A 27,127-nucleotide genomic window follows, 5' to 3' on the forward strand; every position below is an offset into this window, starting at 1 on the left:
TCAATCTTATTAATGATATTCGACACTTAAATCGTGTGATCGATCTCTAAAAGTTCGAAGTTTTAAGACTATATACTAACAAAGTGCATGTATCAATGCGGTTTAACACCCACGAAGTTGGGGTTGACACGTTCAGGCCAGTGTCATGAATAACACAGACTTAAAGAAATACACAAAATAACTTTACGAAGAGGGAAATGGTTCAACTTGAATCAAATGTCTTCCTTTCATATGATAATACCAGAAGTGTTTTACGGTATTATATCTCCTAGAAGATGTATATATCGAGCACATTGCGTAACTAATGCACATAAATGAACGTATGAGAGACATTTTTCATTGAGCAATTATCTTTGAATAACATGAAATTAAACTAGTATCATTCGCAGTTAAACATGAAATCTCGTGATGTACGCGTCGTTCTAATCCTCGCGGTCCTAACTTGCAGACGGTCTAGCTTTTAACGTTAAAGAATAGATGCATAATTGACGTATATTCTTCTTCCCAATTCTTGATTACAAAGTATATACTCCATGAAAATTACATGACAGGTGACGGCATTGATGTCGTCGGTGCCAGTGGATGCCTTTATCAAAAATAGAAAATTACACGACACAACTTCTCACGTGGAGCTCACGTGCATCGTCTAAATCTTTTCCCTGGTGCATCCGATACATCCTAGTGGGCCCTGCTGCTTTAATTTACCCCTTCGCCTCGAGTCATTTACCTCTATCGAGGTGAGGTTGCCCCCTCTTTTACTCTTTTTTTTTTTTTACATGGCGTGTTCAGGATTTGTCCGACTAATCGAGCTATGTGAACTGCTCGTGACTCACGGAGCGGGTAATCACACCAAAGGCGCTTCAGTGGCTCCAAGAAATTTTGAATTTGGGATCGAGTGGATACATGAACTCTTTCTTAACCACTAAATCAAACCCCTTAAATTACTCCTTATATTATATCAAAAGACATCCTAAATGATTTTTTTTCGATTATAAAAAAAGTCTATATATTATAATGAATCAAAATTCTAATTTTAGCAGCTAATAAAGATTTATAAACAGTCCAACAATGAATATTAAATTTAAAATTTCTTAATTATCATACGAAAACGTTCATTACTATGTTATACTCTTTTTTTCATCATAAATTGATTTTTATATTTGACAGGGAGGGGAAAAGGCATCTTTTAATGACAAAGCAAGGCAAGTTGAAAAAAAGATGCATTGGATGCTCTCTTTTTCTTTTTTCTCCCCTTTTAAAATAATTATGTTTTAATTAGAGAAAATTTCACATTTTCAGAAGATTGACGCATACAGTAATTTATACATTTATTTTTTTTTTATAAACGCGGTCTATGACTCAATAAAAGAAAAAGGTCTATATGAGTAACGTTAATAACATAATTCATAATCTCTTAATTAATTTATGTTCGAACATGTGCCATTGAAGTACAATAATCTCTTCAATTTTCCCTTTTTTTTTAATTATTATACCCTTCGACATGTTGTCAACAAAGGTGAAAATTATTCGTACTTTCCAGCATTAGACAAGCTGTGGAAAAGGGTAAAAAATGATAAATAAATAAATAAAGAGAGAACATCGTCAAACATCATTAACCCAACTTTCTATTTCCTTTTTTTCCCTTGTTCGCTTGCCTGCCCTTTTGGTCATGTGGGCTTCTGATTAGCAACAACATATTCTCCACTAATTTTCTTACAATAAAATTGGAGAAAAAGGAAATAATGGAAGCCAAAAAAATTAGAAAAGGGATTTAAAAAGAAAAAAAGAACTAACATAAACACTTCTCTAGCAAATTGACTACACCACATTTGATTATACAAATTTCAAAGATTAATTCCTCCGACTTTGTTGAGCTCTCTGTCCTCAATCCTTTGGTTGTTGATCTGCTGATCATGTCTCTCCATAAACCATAGCTAGGTTGATTGATCACTTTTGCCCCGAGATTTTCTCAAATCTTTTTAATTGCTCCTCTCTTCCACTATATGCCCAGCAAGACGTAGTAAACGAGTGTTATCGGGAGAGCTATTAGCATACCGAATATCACCCTGCGAGTTCGACCCGAGCCTTCCGTTAGATAAAATAAAATACAATTAAACAAGAAATTAGACAGGTCAAAATTGCAGAAAAGAACATAATATGAGCATAGACAGACCCTGTGCTGAGAATGTCAGGGTGTACATTGTACTCCTTTGCAAAGACAAAGGGAACAATCCCCTGTGGAAGAGCTGCCTGTTTGATTTTGTGTCACTTTGGCAGGTTAGTCACATGAAAGGACCAATAAGATAATAAATAAATAAATAAATAAATAAATAAATAAAAAGGCATATTATAAGTAATTAACCCTAATTAAGCTTTCAGTCAGACTGTCTCCAGATTTACTATATATGCACAACTGAAGTAGACTAATGCCTTAGGTTATATTTATCAATGAGCAGAATGTGCTTTCTGTTCTTTATAGTGAAAAGAGTAAAGCCCAAGTGGCAAGAAAATGATGATATATCAACCCCTGTGGATGATATTCTTGTCCAAAGTACTCGGACTGTTGTGATCGAACTGATTCAAATAGCTACTTTTGAGCCGAGTTTACGAGGAGGGTCGAGAAGTTGTAGTGTGGACCTGAACGATGGCAACATGTAAGAGGTCGCCCTTGAGGCCGATGGCGATGGAGGCGGCGGCCATGACGGCCGGGCCAGTGAGGAATCTCACGCCCATTGTGAAAGCTGCCACTGAGTTCCCGCATGCTATTATCCTAGGTTGCAACGCCATGAATAGCCCTAATACAACCATGCACAAGGCAACAAAAAATAAAAAAATAAAAAACAATTAATTAAGTGAACTAAGATTGCGAATCACACAAAGTACGAAATCAATCACAGTCGAAATTCTTGTAAGCGACGTAAGATCATCAGTCATCCTGTGTGTAATGCGATCGGTCGGGATTATTATTAAAAAGTTAGATCTTTAGAGAATAAAAGTTCCCATGCCCAACAAGATCATCATCATCACCACCACCACCACCACCACGCCACCGCAAATCACCGTACACTATATAGATCAGATAAAGTGGAAGACAGTATGTTCTTGCTTTTTTTTTTCTCTCTGTTTTTTTTTTTTTTGGGGGGGGGGGGGGGGGGGCATTGTTCAGAGAAGAATCATGATCCCCACCACCAAATTAGCTTTGAAAAAAAAAATCAATTGCTTTCTTTGAGGCATGTCTTGATTTTGAAGAACTATTGGGGAGACAATGATAAAGATAAAACTATATGTATTTATGTATGTAAAATAAAGTGGCATATGGGGAGAAACAAGATAGACTGACCAAGACTGAACATTGCCATGCCAAGCCCTGCATCCGACAGTATGGAGATGGACTTCTCTATTATTTTCGGCATTTCCACATTCCACCTGCATTAACCCCACAAAAAGAAAAGAAACCCGAATAAGTACAACAACTCGGGTCCGTCTATTTATCTATCAGCTTCGGCTTTTGAGATGGATTTGGTGGGTGCGGTTCAAGTCAGGTTACCTGAAACAGACGAGGGACCAGGTGAGGCCGATGAGGCTCGAGTACGTGTTAGGGTTCCGGATGAGCTTCCTCCATACCATGATGAGGATGAGCCTAGTCATGACACTTGTGGGTGGCATTACCTTTGGCTTCCCATCACCCTTCTCAGCCCCTGTTTCATGCCCATTCTCCATTGCCCTCCTATTCCCAAAACTGAAGTCGTCCCTCTCTAGGTACTCCCCTTCTTGATTCTCCACTGCCCCCCAACAACAAAAACAAAAAATCAAATAAATAAATAAACATTAATAACATTAAAATCAAGGAACATGTTGGACCCAGAAAGAAATTGAAGAAACATTATCAAAAGGTCACGTTTGATATGACGAAATGAGAATGTAATAAAATGAACTGTAAATATATTGTAGACAGTAATCTCTACTATCTACACAAACAACTGTCGTGATGGGTAACATTAATTGTTTATATCACAACTGCCCCAGCTGCAGAATGAATGAACTGCAATGTTGTAGCCATGCCCGGGAACATGAAGTGCCTATTCGCACACATACCTTTTCCGGGCGAAACGGCCAATCGCACGTCCTTTGGGTCGTTGTTGGTACCACCGAACTCATGGTTCCCATTCCCAAATACGTCGGAGACCGGGGAAGCGCTTGAGCTCCAAACAAACATGTGGAGATCCCTCCCTCCTTCCTCCCCTTTCCTCTGGGCCGTCCCATTTGGCTTCTTACCCCCCGCATTCTTCGGCGAGAACATCCCCGGGTTCGGGGCGGGGTAGTTGTTGTTCCCGGAGCCATGGTAACCGCCATGGAACCTCGGCTTGCCCCCAACTCCACCAGCATCCTCCTCGTAGTTCGATGGCCTTGGTGTTGGCCCTAGGGAGGCCGAGAGGCCGTATGCATCGTTGGCTCCGAAGTTAGAGTTCCTCGCACCGGGGATGCCACCCATCATGGAGTAGAAATCGGTGTGGTTGAAGCTGGAGCCCCGCGGGGTTGGGTTCCTTGAGGACTGAAGGGAATAGATTTCCGCGTTGGTGAGGTTCGACGGCCTCGGGGTGGTCGACGAGAAGCCCATGGACTTCCTCGAGAAGATGTCAGACCTCGAGGCGTTCGACCGTCTCACCGTCACGTGGAGCTTCCCGTCCTCCTTGAGCTCGGCCTCCGTCTCAAGGGGCTGTCTCCCATCGAGCGACATGATATCGGAGTCCACGTGGATCGACACAATCGAGCCCGCCGTGTCGGGGAACTGTTCCGAGATGAGCATCCTTGCCCCGCGGTACTCGAACAAAAACAACATCAAGGTATACCTGACAGATATATCAGAGTTAAGAGTGTAATCCGAAGAAAGTGTTTTTTTTTTTCTTTTTTTTTCCGGTGAGATCTCCAAGGACTATTGGTTGAGACTATTCTCGGCTTAGTCCTAACGAACAGGCTAAGTGGGTTTTCATATTGAAATGGAAGGCAGTTTTGATCATAAACAACATCCGGAAGACTGTTTCTGGCCATCAGAAACGAGATATGATCGTCTTTCCGCATATGAAAGTCAGAAACTTGACCCCGGTGAATCGGCATTATTCTTACCAAATGATGCACTGGAGGACGACGATCTGGACCATGAGGCTGCCGGAGAACTCGCCGTACATACCCTTGAGCAGAGGGATTCCCATGACGAGGGTGTTGGGCAGCGTGGACACCGAGAACAGAGTGATCACCCACTCCAGGCAACCCCTCTTGCTGATCTTGCTCCACACGAAGAGGACGACGAGCACGATGATCTTCTGTAGCGTGTCGGCGGCGATGAAGCGGAGGTTCATTTTGTAGGGGTTGTTGGTGGAGATGAAGTGGAAGGACAGGAGGGGGACGGCGAACAGGGCGACGAAGCGGTTGATGCCGGAGCACTGGTCGGGGGTGAAGATCTTCCACCACTTGACGGAGCCGTAGGCGAGGACCATGGCCACGTAGAGCGGGACCATGGCGGTCATGACGTGGTAGAAGTCGGTGCCCGTGATCATTTCTGCTGCTTCAGAGTAGCCTTAGGATGGATGCTCTGTTTTTTGGGATCAAGGAAACACAGGGGAGTTGTGAACTGAGAAGAAGGAACGAGGAGTGAATGAGGGCATGTGAAGTAATATAGAGAGAGGGGGGGAGGGAGGAAGGGAGACAGAGAGGAGCTAAGAAAAGAAAATGGAAGAAAGACTGGAATTTGATTGCAGTCCCCAAAGCAAACAGAGCAGAGGACTGAGGAGAGGAGAGGAGAGGAGAGGAGAGGAGAGGGGGAGGGAGGTGTTGCTCTGTTTTCTGTATAATCTTTATATATTTATAGCTTTTTTTTTTTCCTTGTTTCTGTTTGTTTGGTTGCCTTTTGTTTTTGGTAGTGTCGGGATTTTGAGAGCGGAGGTGGCAAGAGAGATTGCTCCACGAGCCGGGCGCATGCGCCCTCGAGGTCGAAGAATACGTCTGTATTCGTCGTGACCGAGGGGTGCATGCGCCCGGATCTATCAGGTTAAAGGAGGGAAATATCAGAAAGGGAGTTGAGTGTGATAATATAATATCAATCAGACTCAACACTAACACTAAGAACACTTAAAGAAGTCTGGAGTTCAATTCTTACTACTGAAATTTCGGTGTGCTTTGTTTTGTTTCTTTATTCTTTCACTGGGCTGCTGCCCTAATAACCAAAAAAGAAAAGGAAAACTATATGAATTTATTATGGATATTTATCTGTCCTTGCGCCATAACATCCAAAGATGAAATTTCACAAAGTCAACTCATATCTTACAGGCTTTCTCGCGTATGTGAGTCATCATTTTAATTATGTAAATATTATGTAGTGAAATTATAACGATGTATTTAGTTAATTTTTGTTTGATACAATGAATATATCGGGAAATCTATATATTACCCTTATATTATAGGAAATTTTCATGGTTTTTTTCAATCATAAGAGAGACCCATGTACTTAGTATAAGAATAAGAATTAAAGCAAAATTAAAGGACATGTAAATCATGCTTATGAGGACTACTCCTGAGATCTCTTGGTTTTAAGTCAGCCTTATACCACTGTATCAAGACTGCTTTCCCAAATTTCATGATTTTATATAAGTGTAAATATATATATAATATTGGAAAAATAAAGAAACATATTTCAAATTATATATATTATATTATGTATATTGGACTTCAAATATATATATATGGTCAAGAATATATATATATATAAACGGACTTCAAATATTACATTATAAATTAAAAATATTAAGAAATCTGTTTTTATCGATATCGACATATTTCATTATGCTTTTTATGAATATAATATACATGGTAAATAATTATTTTTTTCCTGATTATGTACTTTAGATAATTCTTTTTACAAATTATTTGCTTTCAATTAACAATTATTTAAGATTTTGCATCTTCCTATGTTTGAAAAATTGACAAATTATTTTTTTGGCTTAAAAATTATTTTTTTCATTTCGAAAGGTATAATTTCAGTTATTTTACTTTTCTAAGATATTCATCTTAGATTGTGTGATTACGGTTTAGGACTCAAAAAATCCTATTTAAGATATCAAAAGCACGATTTTTGATGAAATGTCATTGATCGGTCCTCCAATAAACTCCTTCAATTTTCAGGTGAAATAATTTTTTAGTCCATAATATTTTAGTAAGATGCATAATGTATTTAGTTTTAAATATCAATTTCACATTACATTATGCATATTTTAAATATATTTAGCTTTATATATTACTTTTATTCACCTAAAAAATTAGGTTCTATTAAAAATTAATAATTATTCCCGCCGGACGTGCAAATTTTTTTGTTAGTTTTTATATGTAAGTTGTTGCATGGAAGGACTCGTAGGTTCACTGAATAGTGAGTGCTTCTTGGATGAATTTAGTTCAAAGGATTTGGAGAAGTGAGTGTTAAGAGTGAGAAAAGTACTGAAGTATATATCGGCTCTTCTCTTCTATTGTTTGTGGTTGATTCTTTCTGCTATTCGATGATATGTTACATCTTGAAAGTTCATCCTTTTATTATATATTAAATGTTGTCCGGAGCCTCTAGTTCGGATATTCAGTGAAATTTTTTTTATCTATTTTGACATGGAAATTTTTTTAGTGAATGTGCTTGCTTAAAGTTGGAGAACTGTCAAATTTATTTTGTAAAAGAAAATGAAAATGGGAGATACCAACAGCTAAGAGGTCATTGAATGTTCAGTTTCGAAATTTTAAGAAGTATTATATGGTTATGGTTCTTCACTTTGATGGTTAACATTACAATCGAATCGAAGTCGTACTTATTGTCCTGTAAAATTAATAAAACTTGTTTATTTTTCATTTTATTATTGGAAGTCATTCATATTATTTTGATGAGTGACGATCACCTAATATTTTTCTTGACATAAAGGCAACGGAAGAACCTCTTCATTCCATTTCCTTCCACTTCCATTGTTTCATGACTTCTTGTTCTAGGATTCATACAAAAGCTTTACTCACATGGGGTTACAAGTTGGCGCAAGGAATGTTTGTGCATGTCCTTTGGACTCTTCCTCTTGACCTTATGGGAAAAATTATATTTATTTTTTAAAAAAAGTTATTAGTTGGTATATATAATAACGAAGAAATTGCACCATTAACAAGGAATTTTCATTTTCTTTAATCAATTGTTAATGTGTAGAGGGGCGCTAAATTTGGAGGAGATATATAATTGGCTGGGCGGGGGCATGAGGTGATAACTTAGGTGGGATACCTTCACGTGGCTCCTAAATTGTCCAATTCCAAGCCATATCTAATTACTTGGAACTTCTCATATGAGAGAACTAATCTCGTTCCAACCAATAATATATACGCAGTGGGCCCACATCGGGTTACGCTATGATATTGAATCACGAGATTAAACCGATTATTTGCTACGTGGTGCAACTTGTAAGAATTGAAATGTCCTAAAAATTTAAATATGTAATGGCACATCGCGTCTAAATAAATTATAATCAGTTGAACTTTCTTGACTACTTGAGTCCATACTGTTAGAGGAGTATGAACTCGTTATCCCTTCCTTAGCACATTCCTACCATGATGTAATTTCAAAGAGTACCCTCTGGGATTTGTGAAATGTAGATGAATGGCCTCGATCCATTGCAATACCACGGACCTATTTGTAAATGCAATGGACAAACATGAATATAATTAAGACGATATGGGTAATGCAATGCACTTATCTGATGTTAACGGTATAATATGAAACCGATTGGAATTCCAAAAGGTCGGCGCCCTACGACCGAGAGTAGGGGCACTAAATTTCTAGGGCACCTAGCCCCGTTGGTCCATGTTAGGGTCCTAGAATGAACTGAACACAAAGTGCGTGCTTCAAAAGTTGATGATGAGACATTGAGAATAGAGAGGAAGTGAAATGGGGACCAAAATTTAAGAGTGTGTCCAACAAAGAGATCTCGTGAGCTTCAAAATCCCAAGCACCACGCTTCAATTTCATGTTCCCAGAGGAGCTTTTGTGTCTTCGAGACACATTGTAAAGCCCATCCCGACTAAAAGATTTTGATTTAATTATTCACTCAAGCTTTTGGCTTAAATCTTAAATCTGCACTGATCTCTTGGAGAACTCGTCGTTGTTCGCTTCCCGAGGCAATGCCAACGCCCCTATTGGTGAACTCGGTTCACCATAACATATTTTCGAAGAGAAATGTCCATGGTGCAATCACTTTAAAATAGAATGATTGTATGGTATAATCAAAATAAATTATTTCAAAATCAAACTAACTTACTTTAATTGATAGTAATTTACTTAACTTTCTTGTAAATTATTAATAAATAAAGTAAATTACACGCATTCCAAAATAAATTGCACAAAAAGTTACATAGTGAAGTTAGTTTACACATACCTCAAAGAGTTTTACTTAAATTTTTAATAATTGGTTATATGATGCAACCAATTTGACTAATTGCATCATAGAATCTCCCATTTTAGTAGTGGAGTTTGGGAGATGGAGTCAATTACAATTCATAATTCAAATATTCTTTCAACGAAAAAAGAATATTATTTTAGTTATGAATGAAGCTACACAACAATAAATCTCTGAAAATTCTAGATTTCTCGATCTGCATCTTAATATTCATAAGTTCAACGGGCGCCGAGTAATTCATTTCGAATTGGGTTAGTCCATTAAGAAATAAAACTATTTCAATTCACAATATTTGAAAGGGTAAAGCTCTCTCCAGTACATGTCACTCGAGATTCAGGATCTTTACTCCAATTTTTTTAATAAAAAACAAATGACATTTACTTCAAAAAATTTCATTCGTGATGAAAGCATACTTGTTGGTAAAAAATCATTTTATGATATATCTAAAATCAAGAGTAGCTGGCAATAACCAACATAAGTTAATTCAAACGATCGGCATTTGTTAATCTTAAATAAGATCTTGAATTTGAGTCTTATGAATATAAAAATTCTTAATTCATATAGTTTATCTCTTAATGAATCGATCCGATTCAAACTGAATTAGTCGGTGCCTAATGTTAACCTAATGGAATTTAGCAATTGGTAATGCTCAAAAACCTATGCCAATGGTGAACTCATTCTAACAACAAAAACTCACTCATGAGAACAAATAATTTTATACTTCTCCTCCAATAGAAGAAATTTTGATCTATATATGTCGTTTAATTTTGTAGTGAGACGGGGTTAATTAAGTTATAGCTCATGTTTTTTCTCCTTCTTGCTAATGAATGAAGTTATACTGCACAAATTTAGTTATGATGTGAATGAATGAAGTTACACTGCACAATCTATAATCTATAATCTATAATATATAACATTTTTCTTTAGCGATATAATATTTTCAAAATTTTATAAATTAAATATAAGTAGATTTTTCTTCTTTGTGGTTGTTGCATATTTTAATATCGATAATTTTCTATCCGTATGTATATTTAAACATGTTTATATATGTATATGTTTGTGTATGTGTATGTGTATACATATTTACATATATGCATTTGCACATATATGCTTACTTATGTGCACATATCAGTATACGTATTCATTCCCATATTTACGTATTTGTTCATACTGTGATGTCAAGTCACTGCTGATAGTATTTAACTTATTATTCTTTTTTTTTTTGGGTTACAATAGGAGGCTCATGGCATAGTATAAGGAAATGAAAAGGAAATCTAAATAAAGGGGCACGGGTAATCCCACTGATGAGAATCGAATCCGGGACCTCTAGGTTACCAGGTGAGAGTGTTAGCCACTGCACTACACCCCATTTCTCATATTTAACTTATTATCAAAGATACCGAAATATGCATTCTTTCAAATTAAGAAAATAAATTAATTATATAATTTCAAAGATTTTGAAATATCTCAAAAATATAAAATTATATAAAAATAAAATACGTCAAATACCATGCCTAGCAGGGGCAAAAGGCTAGTAATAAGCCTTTGGAAATTCAGGATTTCTACCTATTCTCCTTGTTTGCTTTACATCTTCTTTCTTATTCTTCTTCTTCTTTTCCAGTTATAACGAGAATCCATGAGTATAGTGCAAGAAAATTAAAAACCTAATAAAAGGTATAATAATCTTATCACGAGAATAGAACCTGAAAGTTTTAAATTACAATCGAGAATGTGTACCACTACATTAAGTTCCATTTCTCAATAAAAGAAGACGAGAAATCCCGACAAGAATGGAACATGAAGTCTCTTACTTTTATATATATATATATATATTTATTTATCTTTATTGGAGACTGAGGGCGAAGGAAAGAAGTTGTGTGGGCCTTAAACTTTTTAACTTGAATCTTATAGACTCAGCTCACAGGCCTATTTGTGGCCCAATAAAAATGATAATAATTTTTTTTTTGTGGGAAATAAGGTAAGCCTATGAATCTAGTAGCCGTTCAAAGGAAGAGCGAGAAGAATGCACAATAACAGCTGAATCATGAAATTCTTGGTCTCGGGACGAGGGTGGGTGCCATTTTACTCGACACCCTTTTTTCGACCATGTCCCCCGGTTTTGATGGTCTTCTAGGCTTAACAATAAAGATAGCGACATAATTGTCGGAACGAAATTGTCGATTGAAACTGTTACACATGTTCTGTTACCGAGAAGCAACATATAAATTTTAAGGAAAATTTATTCTCAACATCCATAAAAGAACATACAATACCAACCCTTGTTAAGTCACACTCAAACAGACCTACAACGCATGTATCCGAGAAAGGGTCGAGCCCTATGATTGGAAAATTCGAGTTTGTTTTCACATTGACGGGGTACCTGTACAGACGAAAGCACCAATTTTGCTGGATCTCCGATGAAACACCCATTTCTGTTGGTGGGGGAAGGATGGATTATGGATTTCTGGCGGCGCCTGGAATGTCGATCCATTGGAGCTGAATTTCCACCTCGCCACACTCGACGTTTCTCAGCCTGAGGCACATGTCCTGTACGACCTTGCCTTCAGACCAGATGATGCAGCTCTCCTCGGAGAGGCAGTTCTGCCTGCAGGGCTGCACTCTCGATACAATTGTGCCACTGGGCAGGCCCTTGAGGTCCATCTTCTTGGCGTCCATGAAAGGCGTAATGTCGAACTCTGCATCCCCCATTTTATCGTCCTTGGTGAAAGTATCGTGGTCGTAGACGGTCTGCAATGAAAAAATAAAAAAGAATCTCTCTTAATGCTTAACATACCTATCCAATGCAAGACAGAATGCAGTTGGATGCATCCCGAATTCATACTTAAGGAACTTACCAGCGTAATCGGTACACTGGGATCTGCAATGGAGAGAGTCAGATTTTCATTCCACTCCGGATTAACATCCTTCTTTATCACACGAGTCTTCAATTTCTGCACCATTTTCATCACAGAATATGCACCCCATATATCAGTCCACAGATATGGAAGCCCATGAATAGAGTAACTATGAATCAGTTCCAAACAGATTCACCGAATTCAAGCAGTTAAGCATGTGATCTCAATATATCCACCAAATCATCATAGCCACCAACTATCGGTTGGCTCATGCTTGCATTCAAACCGTGCAAGTCACACATAAGGGAAGAAAAGGCAAGAAGAGCCCTCCAAATAGCTTTTGTCATTAAAAGGAATGGACGAATTCAAGAGTATAACTTTAATACACGAAATTAACCGAATAGGTTGGAAAGACAATATTTACCGGATATGCTGCCGAATCGAATCCATAAATGGGTGATCGTAGTTAAGAAGTTTTAACATAGAATTACTATAGAAGACTTCTCCTCCATGACATCATTTCCTGAATAAGACTAGATTTCCATCCCCGAGAAAAATAAATCCAAGCAGCCTTTCCTTATTAATGGATAATGGTCATGCAAACACAAACCAACACACAGGATCTCAAGACAGTGAAGAGACACAACACAAAGCCTTTTCCTATGTTATTTTCGATTAACCTTTTTAAGATCAGACATAAAAAAATCCGATCTTTCCTCATGGATTCAAACACCCTCCAATCCCCAGGATCAGACAGGGAAAACCCAGAAAGGATTCCACGGAATTCAAGGCTACGAGCAGTTAAAGAGACAGGTGCGAGCTCGAAACAGGGGAAGGAGAAATGAGGAGGGAAGGTGGAGAGAGAGAGAGAGAGAGAGAGAGAGGGAGCCGACCTGTTTACCGAGCTTGACGACGAGGTAGGGGTCGCTGGTGCGGACGTCGCGGACGGCGAGGTTGACGCCCCGCTTGACGCGGATGCGGAGGAGGCCGAGCAGGCTGTCCATCAGAGGCGACGGCTGAATCCTTTCTTCACCGGCGGAGCCTCGGTTGGAAATACAATAACCCCGCCTGGCTTTTCCTTTTTATTTATGTCAAGACCCCTCTCCAACCTGCAGTTTGTTTTGTCCAATTAAGGCACGAGGAACTAACTACAAGTCATGCATCATTTTCGGGTGGAATTCGTGTCTTTTTATTCCTGAATAAATTCTATTGAAATTCGCTTGTCAGGTCGGGTGGACCCATATGTTAAATGTAGCCGAATCACGCAGGCTATATTAGCAATGGGATTTCCCGTTGATGTAATTGATCACGTTTGTTGGCTCGGTGCTTTGCTTTTGGAACATGTAATAACATGTACCAAGGGCACCTATGGTCGTTTTCGCATGTGCTTGAAGATCTAGCCGATGGTAAGCATATGCACCGTGTTGGGCCCGCAACGCTGTAATTTAAATTTACGTCCTTATCATTTCGTCGTGCCAAATCAAATGATAGCACGGTCAATGATTACACGGAGAGTGGGCCTCTCTTCCTAGAATCTTCCCAACATTAGGTGGAGCAAATTCTTGGCATCATTTGATTAGATTAGGTATAATTAGCATCAATCATTGCTAGCAATCGAAAGGGTGACTACGAAAGGCATAAATTGTGATTGGATCAGTCCGCAGCTCGAACCGTAACACATGCGAGCAATACTATGAGAAGCCAGCATGTTTGCATATGCATTCGTGGATATGGAAACTTACCGGATCGCGTTGATATCCAGCACCGGGCGCTTGAAAAATGGTACTTGTTGAGTTCTCGATCAAAATTCCCACTCAAAAAGAGGCACCAAAAAAATGCCAGATTCCGAGTGGATAGTCGGGTTTCGAGTTCGATTCCCTCTTTTTCCGATCTCGGGCTTTGTCTTTTCTTTTTTCCCCTTCTCCTCTTCTTTTTATTTTTGAGATTTCGTATATTGTTTTAGTGGTTAGTTGAAGGTTTGTTGAAGGTCACAACGAAGGATTAACGGGGAAAGGCTGAAATTGGAGAGGGAGTTCGGTTTTGAGGAAGGGGACGACTGGACGGCATTTGTTTTGAGTTTGAGAAGGGGGGGAAGGAATGGTTGACTTTGAACATTTGACCGGCGGGTTGGCGGAAAGTACGATGTTCCCTCTGTCTGACATCACAACGCGTGGCGGCTGTTCACAGGCTCTTCTCGTTGTATATATTAGATTTTATCAAAATTTTATACTGCGTTTGGTTTCAAAGTATGATTTTAAAATTAGATTTTGATTTTAAAAAAGAGTGGTATAAATGAGGCTCACTCTTTGACTTTGTATGAGTTATTTTGTTTTGTTATGGAAAAATAGTGATTAAAATAGGATCCACCATTTGACTTTATATAGGTTATTTTGTTTTATTGTGAGTAGAATTAAATTAAAATATGATTTTAAAATCATACTTTGAAACCAAACAAGCCAAGTATGTTTGGTTTTAGAGTTGAGTTGAATTGAGTTTTGATTTTAATTTATTTGTAATGATTGTGACGTTGAATTATGAGAAAAAGTATGAAAAAGTAAAAAAAGTAATGATTATATTGTTGAATTGTGAAAAAGTAATGAATAATTGAGATAATTTATTATTAAAAATTAAATTGAATGGTTTATAAAATTGGAAAAAATGAAAAAGTAATAATTGTGTTGTTGACTTTTGTTGTATAGTGATTAAAGTTAAACTTATAGTTAAAATCTTAAAATCATATTGCGAAATCAAATAGTTTCTCAACAAAACATTATTGTCAAAATATATATTTTGAAATTGAACCAAATAAATATTAGAAATTTCAATTAAATCACTGTCATGAATCATGATAGTTGTGTTTAAAGAGGATATAAGCAAATATGATTATGCATATATCCATTGATCGGGTTAATACCATTTATCGACTTAAAATTTTTTGACTGGACATGATTCCGGCTTCCATTTGTTTTTGTAAAATTCAACTACACAAAAGTCGCATCGATTTATTTCTGGGTTATAAAACTAGAATATTATGCAACTAAGAAAGACGGTACGATCTTCTTGAAGATCATGATTTATGTATCTGCTCTGCATGTTCTCGTTGACTCCGACCACAAACTGTACACGACAGATCTCACAATACCTTGCATTCCATCAAGAGCAGAGATCAGCACGGCCGCTACGAAAAGTGGCCCGGTGCGAACGGCGGACATTGGCATTAAAAGTTCATGTTGCCTCCTGAGAGAATGTTAAACCAAAAAAGCTGAATATGGAGATGCATGTTATTCACCTCACAACCTGTTTTTAGCTTTGTGGTCGAATGTGAGACCATCTATTCATATCCCGATGTGCATCCCGACTCGGAGTATAACATCAGAGCCAAAGTAAAATTTTACCGCCAATGCCATATAAATGACAAAACTGCTGTGTAATCAGGGAGTCAGATCCCGTCATCTCGAAGAGCTACTATTACCAAAAAAAAAAAACAATGAGAAGTCTGCACGAGAAGCACAAAACTGGATAAAACATCCGTATTTGCCGAAAAAGGGGATGAGGCAGTGCTGCTGGCCTCTCAACAACGGTTCCCTGGTTTGCTGGTACATGTGCCTGTGCTAGAGGAGAGGAGACCGCTTGGGTGATTCATTGGTTCCGGTTGGTGTTTCCTTGAGGCCACCAATAAATAACCAAGGGACGGAAAGATGAGAGAGATTGTGCATAGAAGCCACGCGCTACTGGAACAGCTTCCTCAATCTATCGGCAGATAGGGCTGCTCTCTTGTTGTTCGGCTCGAGAACGAGTGCATAGCTGAAGTCTGCAGGTGACAGAAAAGGAGGTACGATTCACAACAGTACAATTCCTCCCTTATTTCCAATGGCTAAGCGACTAAACCAATTAAAGCAAAATGATAAAATTTCGACATAGGCAACTGAACAAAATATAATGAACTTATATGATTTCCAAAAGAAAATTTAATCAAATCGAATTAACATGACGCAAGAATTCACCTTCAATGGCCTCCTTATAATAGCCCAGCATCTCTCTAGCGGTTCCTCTTCGCAAGTAGGCCTTCACGTTCTGCAAAGTATTGAAGACAAGAACAATTACATCGAAGCGCGCACAAATACATAAGCAGAATAAATGAACTACCAAAATTAAAAACAAAACACAAGTTTCAATGAAAATCTCCATACAAACAAGCATCCAGAGACAGTGCATAAATTTTGCTCTCGCACTTCAGAAAACAAAACAAAGGATATACTGCAAATGAGAGATTTTTGTTACCTTTTTATCGAGATTTATCGCCTTAGTGCAATCTGCCTCAGCTTGGAGAAAACTGGGGAAAAGTAAAAGAGGTAAGTCCGCATATTACAATAAGAGTGTAATATTTACATTTGGGATCAGTAAATATAATTGAAACAACTGGTACCCCAAAGGCAACCCCCTATGTAACACGTAAGAAGTTTTTCCATATACCTTCCCAGCTCGAGATATGCTGCTGCCCTATTGTTGTAGTAGGTAGCATTACTGCTGCTCAATTTGATTGCCTCTGTATAGAAGCCAATAGCCTTCTGCCACTGTTTATCTTTAAATGCTTGATTACCCTGGATTGAATGAAACATATCAATAAAGATTGGAAGGGGAGGAAGAAAAACTAACTACTAAAGAGATGCCATGAAGGCATTGCAGTTGCAGCGCCAAGTAATGTAGAATAAGAAGCTCTTAAGCAGGTGATATATCAATCGGTACTATCTGTTGAATTCATAATTTTATTGGCAGAGACGAGCATAGTTTTACAAGCAGAGTGGACCAGCCAGTTGCTAGCAATAAAGGAACATCATCTCTGAAAAGAAATCATAAACCTTTTCTTTAGCAATTTCAGCATAGCTCTCTTGCGAGGGGGCATTTTTTGTAAACTTGCTCTTGCTAGCAACATCAGCCTCTTCCTGTAAAGCAGTATACATGGTAGAAACCATATCGAGCAAAAAGCGATCACCCCCACCTCTCGCTATGAAGGATACTGAGATAGGGCACTTATCACGAACACCTAAGGGTACAGAAACCTGAAGGGAAAACAATCAAGATGACAAAATCAGATTGGAGGGGAATATGTTAACAGACCCCATTCGAGTGTTTCAGTAAGAAATGCTCCTCATCTTGTGAAAGAGAGATTTGAGCGAAACAAAAGAGAGAGGGATTTCACCTGACAGCAGCCTGAAATACTAGCAATACTCAACAAACTAGAAGCACGGTTTTGGTATTCCTCAGAATGGAGTTCCCTCCCACCGGGTTTTGGAGGAGGATCAGCAACAGTAGGAATGACCAAAATTCCATCATCCTAAGTGAAAGAAAAATCATTAGATAAGGCAACAAAATGATCTTTCTGACAAGCATATATTATCAGGACTGAAATGGAAATTTTAGTGTTATAAACCCCCATTTTAAGTTCATTCTTAATATTACTACTTTCTTGCGTCAATTAAGTGTGTGCGTGTGCCCGTGTGTAAACAAAGTACCTTTAAAAGAGAGTTCACAGCAGAGCGCATTTCATTTCTGATCAACTTGCAGTTCTCTGTATCTGTATCCATTTTCTCTAGCACATCATGTAGCTGTGTTTGGATAAGAGGATCGAGAGCAGGCTTTTCTGCATCAATCCATGCTTCATGATTTTGTTTAAATTCACACCTAGGACATACAAGGTAGTAACTTCAATTGCTGTTAGAAAGCGATACATAATCAATTTGTAGGAAGAATCACACAATCAGGTGAGATTACTTCAAGCATATATCAGATAAATGAAAATTGCATTAGTGAACGATTGATATTCTTTACCCAAAAAAAGTATCATAAAACGATTGATGTTCTTTAAAAAAAAAATTTGCCCTGCTTTTAAATTACAAAAAATTAGTTAAAAGATCTCAAATAGGAGTGGAGAAATGCATGATCCCACCTTGCGCATGCAATGGTAGGTGGCATAACATGCTTACAAATATAAAGGCAATCCCTAGCTTTAAACAAGCACAGTGCTTAAATTTCCTCATTGCATCACCAATTAGGGGAAAAAAAATTTGGATACTAACCTTTGCAGAAACAGGGTAACATCTGCAAGCTTCCTCAAGGATGAATATTTTGATCCACCATTGCTTTTCCAGCCATTGAATGTCTTCAAGCTTGGAACATTAGAATTGAAATACTCCTCAAGATTTTCATGTTTCAAAAGTTGTCCTGGGAAAAGAAAATTATGAATCATGTTATAAATCATGGCATAAATTTAAAAATAAAATTAGAAAAAAAATGATAGCAAGCAGAACATAAAATCTAGGATGGCTTGCACGAGACTTACTTCCGAAAAGCTTCTCCGTTGCCTTGATTACCACCTGAGAAACCCTATCAGTGGGTATCTTTAGAAGTTGAAAACAATCATCGGCAAGTATCATATGCCTAGGTGTACGTTGAACTGCAAATGGAACTTGCAACAATATGTGGCCAACACGGCGTAAAATATTAGGATCCTTAGCAAACCATCCTGCAAGAGAGATTTCAGTCAGGCAATTGAGGGTCAGAATCCACTAAATTTATAACATCAATAATTGAGTATCTTTTATCGAAGTGTCTTTGCCTTGGTATAAGGAGCAATAAGCAGCATAGCAATATAGATGGCAAAGGATTAAGCAAGAACAATAATAGAAGACAGAAGAACATAGAAAATGGAGTGTCTGATTTGTATAATATTTATCCTCTACAAAATGTTCTAACAATTATCATTTTAAAATATTGTTACTTTTCCTAAAACAAAAAAGAGAGAGATATGCAGATAATCTGAAATGTCATTTTCAAGAGGTAGTTTAAATAACGCGTTGGATACATTCAACATCTCAACAGATCGAGGACCAAACTTACCTTACCACAAGGACCGTATATCTATACATATATAGGTAGAGCCATTATGCAAAGCTGACTAAATCAACATAATCTAGCACGGGAAGTAATGAGGCGGTTTCAATATATTATCGTGCAACAAAATATAATTACATGAAAAGTATTACGTCATCTAATTAGTACCCTTATTTTTCTTGCACTCAGGTAAATAAGCTACTATTTTTTGGGTACTATCTTCAAGATCTAAACGTCTGCTTTACTGGAATTATCAGATACACCGTGAGAGAAACCCAAAGCAAGTCTCAGGGCAGAACAAGCTCACAAAACAGATTAAGCAAAATGCACTGCCTACTGTATCCATGTCACCGACTTGGTAGGATACACGTACCAACAGTGTCCAGGCTCGGGGAGACAGGTATAAACCCTGCATTTGCAACCAATCCATGCGAGGATCGGAATCCCAGAATACCACAAAAGGCAGAAGGCACTCTCACACCACCGATAGTATCAACACCTGAAACATAGTTTTGCATATAAACATCTGCACATACTTCATCCTATTTTCTTCTCTGAAAAGAGAACGTCGATACAGAAAACAAGAAGGTAAACAATGAGCAGAAGTGACATCTCCGATACTTCTTGCCTACTAAAGCAAATATTGTTTTGCCGACATCAGTTTCTTTACTTAATAGATAAAAGATCTCTTCAAGTTATCATCGGAAAATGCCTTGTTTCTTTTCCCCTCTTCCCATTTCCACTACCTTATTTTTCGTCAAGTTAATAGATACAAAAGACGTCAGCATTTCGAGATATTCAGTCGATACAAAATCAATCATGAAGCGCTTACCCAAGGAAAAGTCAACAAGATCAGCAGATACAGCTACAGCAGCTCCACTGGAGGATCCGCCTGGTACACGTGCAGGAGCTGCAGGATTTGTGGGTGTTCCATAATGCTTATTTTCTCCATTTATGCTGGAAGCCAGTCAAAATCATGGTAAACAACCAATTTAGAAAAGGAAAAATCGAATCCATGCACCAAGTATACTGATAGGAGCCATCAACAATGCTTTCTGACTCGTCTCTGATGATCATGAATTTTTTTTTATAATAATAATCATCAGTTTTGCTCAAATGAAAATAAAATGAATGAAATCTAACAGTACGCTAAAAATATCACCACTTTTTTGAACTGCGGAACTGACCTATAAGCCATCTCATCGACAACGGTTTTCCCTACACAAGTCGCACCACCTTCAACAAGTCCCGCAACAACAGGTGAAGTCCGAGAAGCTGCTTCATGTGTCCTCGCCCAGTCAGGATGGCCAAAACCAGTCACATATCCTTCAATATCGAACCTGCAGTACATACAGAAAGTGATCTTTGCCTGTTAAAAAAATTCAAAATTCTTTAAAAGAGTACAAATGGAACTCGCCCCGTGTAGAGAAGCAAGAACATAAACACAGAAGGCCTTTTGAGTACAAATCCTAAGGCTCGTGATTCGGCACTAAGGGTAGCATGCATTTCGGTAATCAAATGCAGAAGGGTTCCGAGTCTCGCGACTTCGGCGGTCACCAGAGAAAGCACCATCTCCCATCTCAACAAATTCTACTCAGAAGCTATAAACCTTAAATTGAAAAGGAAGCTCATGAAGCAAAACAACGAGGCTGTGCAGTCTGTAGCTAACTTAGCTGCAGCGATGCCATGCCAACAAACAATGTGAAGTACAAAACTTGTTATCTTCGGAAATGATTTCACAGTCAAAAGCTATTAGTTCGACCACAGAGGAAGCATCAGAAGAATAAACTGAGGAGAATCCGAGCTAGATAAGAACAAAGAAGCGAACATACACGTCGGAGACGGCGAAGGTAAGTCCGGTGAGAGGATGAGGAGCCTTAGGGGGAGGTGGCTGAGGAGGCGGAAGAAGCTGAAGCCTCTGCACGAAGGCGCCGAAGTCTTCCCTCACGGCCTTCTTCAGCTTCCTCGTCACCAGCAGAATCCCAGCGATGCCTAGTCCCAGCAGCACCCATAGATTAGCCGAAGGAGACGCCATGGATGAGGTGCGGGAGACTAACTCTGACCTCCGGTTTCAGAGCCTAGCACTCACTCCGCACATAGACGAAAGGGAAGACTTGGAAGGCGGTTCGATAAGAAGGGGCGGCGGCGGCTTAACCGGAGGCGGAGAGGAGGTGCTCCGGAGCCACGATTCGGAGCGATTCTGAGGAAGGAGAAGAAGAAGCTGCTAGCAATAATCTCGACCTGAAGGATGAGCACGAGATACGAATACGATTAGGTGTACGGAGTTCTCGGTTATTTGCACAGAAGGCTCTCAATTTTTCATAAATTGATAATTGAGCCCCTGAATTCTCTTTATATGATTATAAACCCCATCAATTTGCTTGATTTTTCGTCTCCCGTAAATGGTTATGCTACGCAGAGATCGTTTATCCTTCACGCAGTACTGTCGAGATTCATGTCTCGTCTCAATCATCTTTTCCGAGTGCATTCGACTGCAGAAGCAGGACTACTGCAGTTAAATTTATGGAATTCAAATTGACATATTCGAGCTATTTTTCTTTTACTATAACATTTGATAATGTGAAAGTGTCTCGAATAAAAGTGCAGGCCACCAGAACCTAGACGACTCGTCCAATGCACGCACACGTCTTGCCCAACTTGGACATGATTATACCACACAATCTAAATTTATATCAACCCTTCTCTCTTCTACGTAAGAAAAGGAATATTAATATATATGACACCTGACTGAAATTGCTTATATATAAAAGAAGGAACAGAACATTAAGATAATAAAATGAGATAATTCTCTTTTGGTCCCTGCAATCATTACATCTATACACGTCCCTGGATAGAGATTAGACAATCATATATACAAGCTAAAGACTACGGGGAGACTAAAGATTCAGTAGCAATTCAATTGAGTAAATGAATCGAAATGAGACGTAAAACGAGCAACTCTTTGTGTAATAAATCATAAGACGCGGTCCCATGGAGTGCATATGGTGCGTCGAACAATAACAGTTTATGGAAAGTACAATTAAACTCATGGGACTTACATTTGATTCCCCTTTATTCCTTTATATATTTCTCGAAATCTAACTACAGATTCGATGAATATGAATATCCTCACTGATAAATTGCATCAGAGTTCCAGTAGGAGGGGAAAATATAATCAGCACGACTAGCAAAAACCTGTATGAGGCGAAACCACCGAAAAATGGTATTGCAAACTCCTACAACTAAATATACTGCGAGTACAGAACAAGGAAAAACCGGGATTTCAAGAATTCAACGAGACCCTCGTTGTCTAAGCCTTCATCCTCGAGGAATCTCCGACAGCGCTCTCCATCCTCGAGTACCATTCCCCAATACGTGTATGTTCCACCATATCTTTTCCTGACCTCAAGTACCGGATGGGCCTGAGAACCCCGAAAACAGCAAGATCTGCCAAATTAGGCTTAGAACCCCCTGAAGAAACAAGAAGAACAGATCAATTTAAAGTGAACAAGAAATTGCACAAGGAAAAGAGGATGGAGAAAAACCCCGATTATCGGCATTAGCAATCCTCAGATTTCTCTTGAGATGTTTTTTCAACTCCCTGCTCGCTCACTCTCTCCCTTATCTCTCCATAAATAATTTTAAACACACGACAGCATCGGACGCTACCAAAATGACTATAGATAACGCACGGCTACATCAGAGGCCACCAAAATGACCATAGATAACTACATTGGACAGTTCATTGCAACATACCCAAAAACTCTCGGCCATTCAAAGCACTGACCCATGTCTCAGCGGCATCATATAAAGCTTGACGCTCGTCCGTGATATTATATTTCTTCTTGAGGTTCTTAGAGACAAAGTACATCGCTGCAGCTCCAGCGTATTTAACACTAATTTTCTCGGTGTAGCTAAAATTGCCTGCAATCAGAGGAAGCGATGAATAAGAACTACGACTTGGAGTCAACTATATTATGTCAAATCATAACATTAAGATACTTCGATAGATTAAAGTTGTTTTTCCACATAGAAACTCGGTCGTTGCCAATTGAGTATTGCAAGCAAATATTCAGTTGTTTACCGTTGCTGGTTATATAGTCAAAGGACTCAAGAGCCTCAGAAACATTCCGATATATGTTGGGCGACAAAACATGCACCAAGTGATTATCAACCCACCTGCATGGTCATGAGTGAGCAAAAAAGAGAATTACGTATCAAACCCCGTAATATATTACGTCCTTTAGCAGTGGAAATCGTGGCAAACATGGAAACATTAGTCACATAAGCAAGCAGCTATCAAAGCTTCATATTCTTGGAGAGAAAGAAATTAATGGAGCTTATCACGGTGCAACAAGATTTCTGAACGCTTGAGTATCATAGTTAGATCATACATACACGAGCCATACTTTTACACTACAAGCCCTTCATTAATGAACAGACAGCATTGCGATTGCTACTACGAATTGATTAACTATGGCAGGTTTGGAACGAGTTCATTCAATGATAGAAATCTCAAAAACCTCAATATAAGCAGCTTTGCTAGCTGTTCACCAGAATCACAAACAAGACGATAAAAATTATTTCAGTTTCAGTTACTTTTTTTTTTATTGGTGCCCTCAATTGACAGCATTCCTTTCTCTAAGTAATATCACAATTCACAACCGATAAAACACAAAATTACCATAACAAAGATAGAAACCTACCTGCGCCACTTTTTCTCTTCATCATCCTCCGAGTCCACAGTTGTCCGTTTCCCTTTAAGAATCTTTTCCCCCATCTTATCGATAATATCTGTGTAAAAGTGACATTCTAGTTTAGAAATATAACTCTGGGTGACAGAAGTGGTTAAAGAAAGGGAGTTTATCTTTCGAATGGAGCAGAAAATATTGATCATGCCCGAAAAGAAGAATCATCTTGTTTTCAGCCAAATCTTCAGCAAACAGATCGTATGTAGAATATAGTAAACAAGCAGAAGGAGAACCTGATGAGTCCACTAGCTGCTCCCCATCCACCATCAATATAGGCACCTTCTTATACTCGGACCATTTGATCTCTTTCTTGCTCAAGGGGTTCACCTCCACGACTTTGTATGGAATGTCGTAGTAATCCAAGAATGCTGAGGCTCAGGAACAGAATTACAGAATCACTTGTCAGAATACATTGCAATTACAAGAGAAGTCATGACATGAACGGCCAATTTCGGCTTTTCTAATATACAGGATCCGCAGAAATGCTGCAGTGGTCGAGTCCAACAAACAAACATCAGATCACGGAACTTCGGTGAATCGCAAGATCTTCCTAAAGCTCGATGACTCCAAAAGCTAAGAACTTGCTGAGTTTCGGACCTACAACGAGGCTTTTAAGCAAATTCGGAATCACCGAGAGATCAGCGCCATTACCAATCTTCGGAACAGAATGCTGGCAATTCAACCCGATGAACCAGATCAACAGAGACAACAGAGCTGTTCATACCTTTGACTTTGTTGCAGAAAGGGCAGGCCTCGTACTGGTAGAGCACAACGTCCTTCGGAACCAGCTCAGGCGGCGGGGGCTCCTTCGCATAGACCTCCTGGGAGACTGCAGTGGCGGCAGCGGCTGCGGAGACAACTCCAGCTAGGCCGAGATACGCGGCTCGCGACGAATCACCGCGTAGCGAGTCGAGGAGCGGGGAGAACCAGCGCCAGGAAGCGTGAGGGCCGCCGGCGCTGCTGCTGCCGTAGAGCGCAACCTGGAGGAGGCGGCTGCGCACGGTAGCGGCGGAGGCGGGGGAAGCGGAGGCGAGGGAGCGGGAGAGAAGGGCGGAGGCGAGAGTGGGGGCCTTCCTCATGGCGGGGACGAGTGGCGAGGGGGCGGACACGGATCTCGACTGACTTCCGCTACAGAGAAGAAAGAAGAAGTCGTGAGAGAACAAAGGGCAAAGGGGTTTAATGGGCCAATCCCATTAATGGGGGGTTTAGGAATAAAATTATGCCACCCGCGGGTAAAATTTAGCCCCCAGTAAATAAATATTATTATTTGTAATAGAATAATAATTATAATAATAATAATAATAATAATACTATAATATTATAATAATAATAATATATTACCAAAATTTCTTATGATGCAAACTATTACCAAAATTGATTATGATGTAAACTAAAAACATATTGGTAAATAACCAATAGAGTTAATCTAGTGGTTAACGGAAGTGTTTTTTTTTTTTGGGAGTTCCAATGCAGCACATGCACTGCGATAATAATCGGGTAAAATTCAAACACTCTCGTTATCCAAAAATAAAAAGGTACATAAATTCAATTTTATCTCTTGATACGTCTTAAGGATCATTATATAAGTGATTAAAAATTATTTCTTTCCAGATTCAAAATAATAAGAACATTTTGATTTTTCCCTTATGTTTGGTATAGTAGAAGTGAGAGATATCTTATTTAAGGTAAAGATGCACTGAGTAAAATTATATTTAGTTCAAATATGATTTTCAAAGAGTTCATTGAATCTTTCCATGATAAAAGATGTTTCCCATCAGTCTTTTCTATTAGATCAAGAAAGAAAAAACAATTCTTATTATCCAGCGAAAAAAAAATCTTTTACTTAGCAAAAAAAAAATCTCGTATTTATATGTCACGTGACCAGAATATTAAAATACAATCATATTAAATGATGTTCAATAGTCATTATTTGGGGTTTATTGGATTTGCAAATATTAGATGATGCATTCTAATAAAATGGTATTTTAGTTTTCACACTAATTTTTCTATTTTAAATTTATGAAAATGAATCATTTCACTACCCACAAGTTTATGATTCTTTATATTAACTGACATGATATTACATTATAAAATTCGATTACTCAATCAATAAGAATTTGTTTAAACGGTTCGGTGTTTATTCCGACTTAAGGTCTTAGGTTTGAGTTTCATGAATGAAGAAAATCATTGATTATGAAAGCTTTACTCTTTAGTGAACCGATCGGTTCGAACTGAATTAATTAGGGTATGGATAATTGATAATAACTCGACATACAATGATTATTAGAACGATACGCAAAATCGCACTTACTTAAAGCTATGGACCTCTAAGTAACCTAACCTTAAATGGATTTGACTCATTTATAACCAACACATATTTGTGATAGTTAACAAGAAAATAGTCTAAAATCTTACGTGACAAATTCTCATCGAACAAATGGTGGCTTCATCGCATTAGTCCGGGCGGTCAAAATTAAATACTTATAACAGTTGTTCTCTCTTTTTCTTTTTCTTTTTTTGCTAAAGCAGAGATTGGAGAGTGATACTTAATTTTTATTTTTTCCCTATTGTTATATTATTACAAAATAATAGAAATGTACAATTATAATAATGAATAAAATCATATATATATAAAAGGAAAAAAGACAAAAACCCCCATTGTGCTTTGGGGTATGGACAAATCGAACTATGTTATTTCGTTTGGGACAAATCGCACCTTATTTTTTGCTCCGTCAGACATAGGGGGTTACGGCGTTAAATTAATTTTCATTTTCAGTCCTCAATCTTTAGTCTTTTAATCATTTTGGTTCTAAATCTTTTTTCTTTTATCATTCATATCCTCAACTTTCTATTTTATTTCATTTTAGTCCTAAAAGAAAATCGAAAGGGGAGAAAGGGTCGGGCCGTCAATCGGCGACCCCGACCCTTCCACCGAGGTCATCGGCGTCCTCTGTGGGTGCCGACGACCTCGGTGGAGGGATTGGAGTTGTCGATTGGCGGCCTGAACCTCGAATCAACCGGGGTCTCGATGACCCCGACCCCTCCTTCCCTTTCGATTTTCTTTTGGGACTAAAATGAAATAAAATAAAAAATTGATGATAGAAATGATAAAAAAAAAGATTTAGAATCAAAATAATTAAAAAATTAAAAATTAAGGACTAAAATTAAA

General features: G+C 38.4%; 4 protein-coding genes across 6 annotated transcripts; all 4 read right to left on the bottom strand.

Moving 5' to 3' along the window:
* Positions 1–1,599: 1,599 nt before the first annotated feature.
* Positions 1,600–5,836, bottom strand: LOC116214903 (probable auxin efflux carrier component 1c). Of its 2 annotated transcripts, XM_031550397.1 has the most exons (7): positions 5,125–5,835; positions 4,096–4,850; positions 3,548–3,782; positions 3,341–3,426; positions 2,638–2,795; positions 2,174–2,250; positions 1,600–2,066 (listed from the first exon to the last, which is right to left on the bottom strand). In XM_031550397.1, exons 1-7 carry the CDS (start codon positions 5,553–5,555, stop codon positions 2,000–2,002), a joined length of 1,809 nt encoding a protein of 602 aa, XP_031406257.1. In that variant the 5' UTR covers positions 5,556–5,835; the 3' UTR covers positions 1,600–1,999. The 2 variants fall into 2 exon arrangements, with proteins under 2 accessions (XP_031406257.1, XP_031406258.1); XM_031550398.1 differs by lacking the exon at positions 2,174–2,250 and having other exon boundaries at positions 5,125–5,836.
* A 5,785-nt stretch (positions 5,837–11,621) lies between these two features.
* LOC116215511 (protein C2-DOMAIN ABA-RELATED 5-like) lies at positions 11,622–13,434 on the bottom strand. Its single transcript, XM_031551248.1, has 3 exons — positions 13,210–13,434; positions 12,317–12,412; positions 11,622–12,209 (listed from the first exon to the last, which is right to left on the bottom strand). Exons 1-3 carry the CDS (start codon positions 13,318–13,320, stop codon positions 11,916–11,918), a joined length of 501 nt encoding a protein of 166 aa, XP_031407108.1. The 5' UTR covers positions 13,321–13,434; the 3' UTR covers positions 11,622–11,915.
* A 2,130-nt stretch (positions 13,435–15,564) lies between these two features.
* Positions 15,565–21,446, bottom strand: LOC116214731 (outer envelope protein 64, chloroplastic). The gene is made up of 13 exons (XM_031550169.1): positions 21,040–21,446; positions 20,395–20,547; positions 20,040–20,164; positions 19,581–19,706; positions 18,657–18,839; positions 18,394–18,538; positions 17,830–17,998; positions 17,517–17,651; positions 17,176–17,376; positions 16,790–16,917; positions 16,598–16,649; positions 16,321–16,390; positions 15,565–16,127 (listed from the first exon to the last, which is right to left on the bottom strand). The coding sequence occupies exons 1-13, from the start codon at positions 21,240–21,242 to the stop codon at positions 16,045–16,047; spliced, it is 1,773 nt and encodes a 590-aa protein (XP_031406029.1). The 5' UTR covers positions 21,243–21,446; the 3' UTR covers positions 15,565–16,044.
* Positions 21,447–22,148: 702 nt separating this feature from the next.
* On the bottom strand, positions 22,149–25,137 carry LOC116215614 (prostaglandin E synthase 2-like). Of its 2 annotated transcripts, none has more exons than XM_031551389.1 (6): positions 24,683–25,137; positions 24,192–24,332; positions 23,914–24,001; positions 23,292–23,386; positions 22,964–23,131; positions 22,149–22,678 (listed from the first exon to the last, which is right to left on the bottom strand). In XM_031551389.1, exons 1-6 carry the CDS (start codon positions 25,035–25,037, stop codon positions 22,518–22,520), a joined length of 1,008 nt encoding a protein of 335 aa, XP_031407249.1. In that variant the 5' UTR covers positions 25,038–25,137; the 3' UTR covers positions 22,149–22,517. The 2 variants fall into 2 exon arrangements, with proteins under 2 accessions (XP_031407249.1, XP_031407250.1); XM_031551390.1 differs by having other exon boundaries at positions 24,192–24,326; positions 24,683–25,134.
* Between the last annotated feature and the right edge of the window lie 1,990 nt (positions 25,138–27,127).

The sequence above is a fragment of the Punica granatum genome, chromosome 7 (genome assembly GCF_007655135.1).
Source record: "Punica granatum isolate Tunisia-2019 chromosome 7, ASM765513v2, whole genome shotgun sequence".
Classification (NCBI taxonomy): Eukaryota; Viridiplantae; Streptophyta; class Magnoliopsida; order Myrtales; family Lythraceae; genus Punica; species Punica granatum.

Bases quoted from the DNA above. Each gene is read 5' to 3' on its own strand.
- LOC116214903 (XM_031550397.1), bottom strand. From the start codon at position 5,555: ATGATCACGGGCACCGACTTCTACCACGTCATGACCGCCATGGTCCCG. The intron at 4,851-5,124 runs GTAAGAATAATG...TATATCTGTCAG, and splicing joins GTCCTCCAGTGCATCATTTG to GTATACCTTGATGTTGTTTT. The intron at 3,783-4,095 runs GTATGTGTGCGA...GTTGGGGGGCAG, and splicing joins GGCCGTTTCGCCCGGAAAAG to TGGAGAATCAAGAAGGGGAG.
- LOC116215511 (XM_031551248.1), bottom strand. From the start codon at position 13,320: ATGGACAGCCTGCTCGGCCTCCTCCGCATCCGCGTCAAGCGGGGCGTC. The intron at 12,413-13,209 runs GTCGGCTCCCTC...AAAATGGTGCAG, and splicing joins TCGTCAAGCTCGGTAAACAG to AAATTGAAGACTCGTGTGAT. The intron at 12,210-12,316 runs GTAAGTTCCTTA...TTTTCATTGCAG, and splicing joins CCAGTGTACCGATTACGCTG to ACCGTCTACGACCACGATAC.
- LOC116214731 (XM_031550169.1), bottom strand. From the start codon at position 21,242: ATGGCGTCTCCTTCGGCTAATCTATGGGTGCTGCTGGGACTAGGCATC. The intron at 20,548-21,039 runs GTATGTTCGCTT...TATGTACTGCAG, and splicing joins ACCTTCGCCGTCTCCGACGT to GTTCGATATTGAAGGATATG. The intron at 20,165-20,394 runs GTCAGTTCCGCA...ACTGGCTTCCAG, and splicing joins GTCGATGAGATGGCTTATAG to CATAAATGGAGAAAATAAGC.
- LOC116215614 (XM_031551389.1), bottom strand. From the start codon at position 25,037: ATGAGGAAGGCCCCCACTCTCGCCTCCGCCCTTCTCTCCCGCTCCCTC. The intron at 23,387-23,913 runs GTAGGTTTCTAT...ATGACCATGCAG, and splicing joins GAAGAGAAAAAGTGGCGCAG to GTGGGTTGATAATCACTTGG. The intron at 23,132-23,291 runs GTAAACAACTGA...CTCTGATTGCAG, and splicing joins TGACTATATAACCAGCAACG to GCAATTTTAGCTACACCGAG.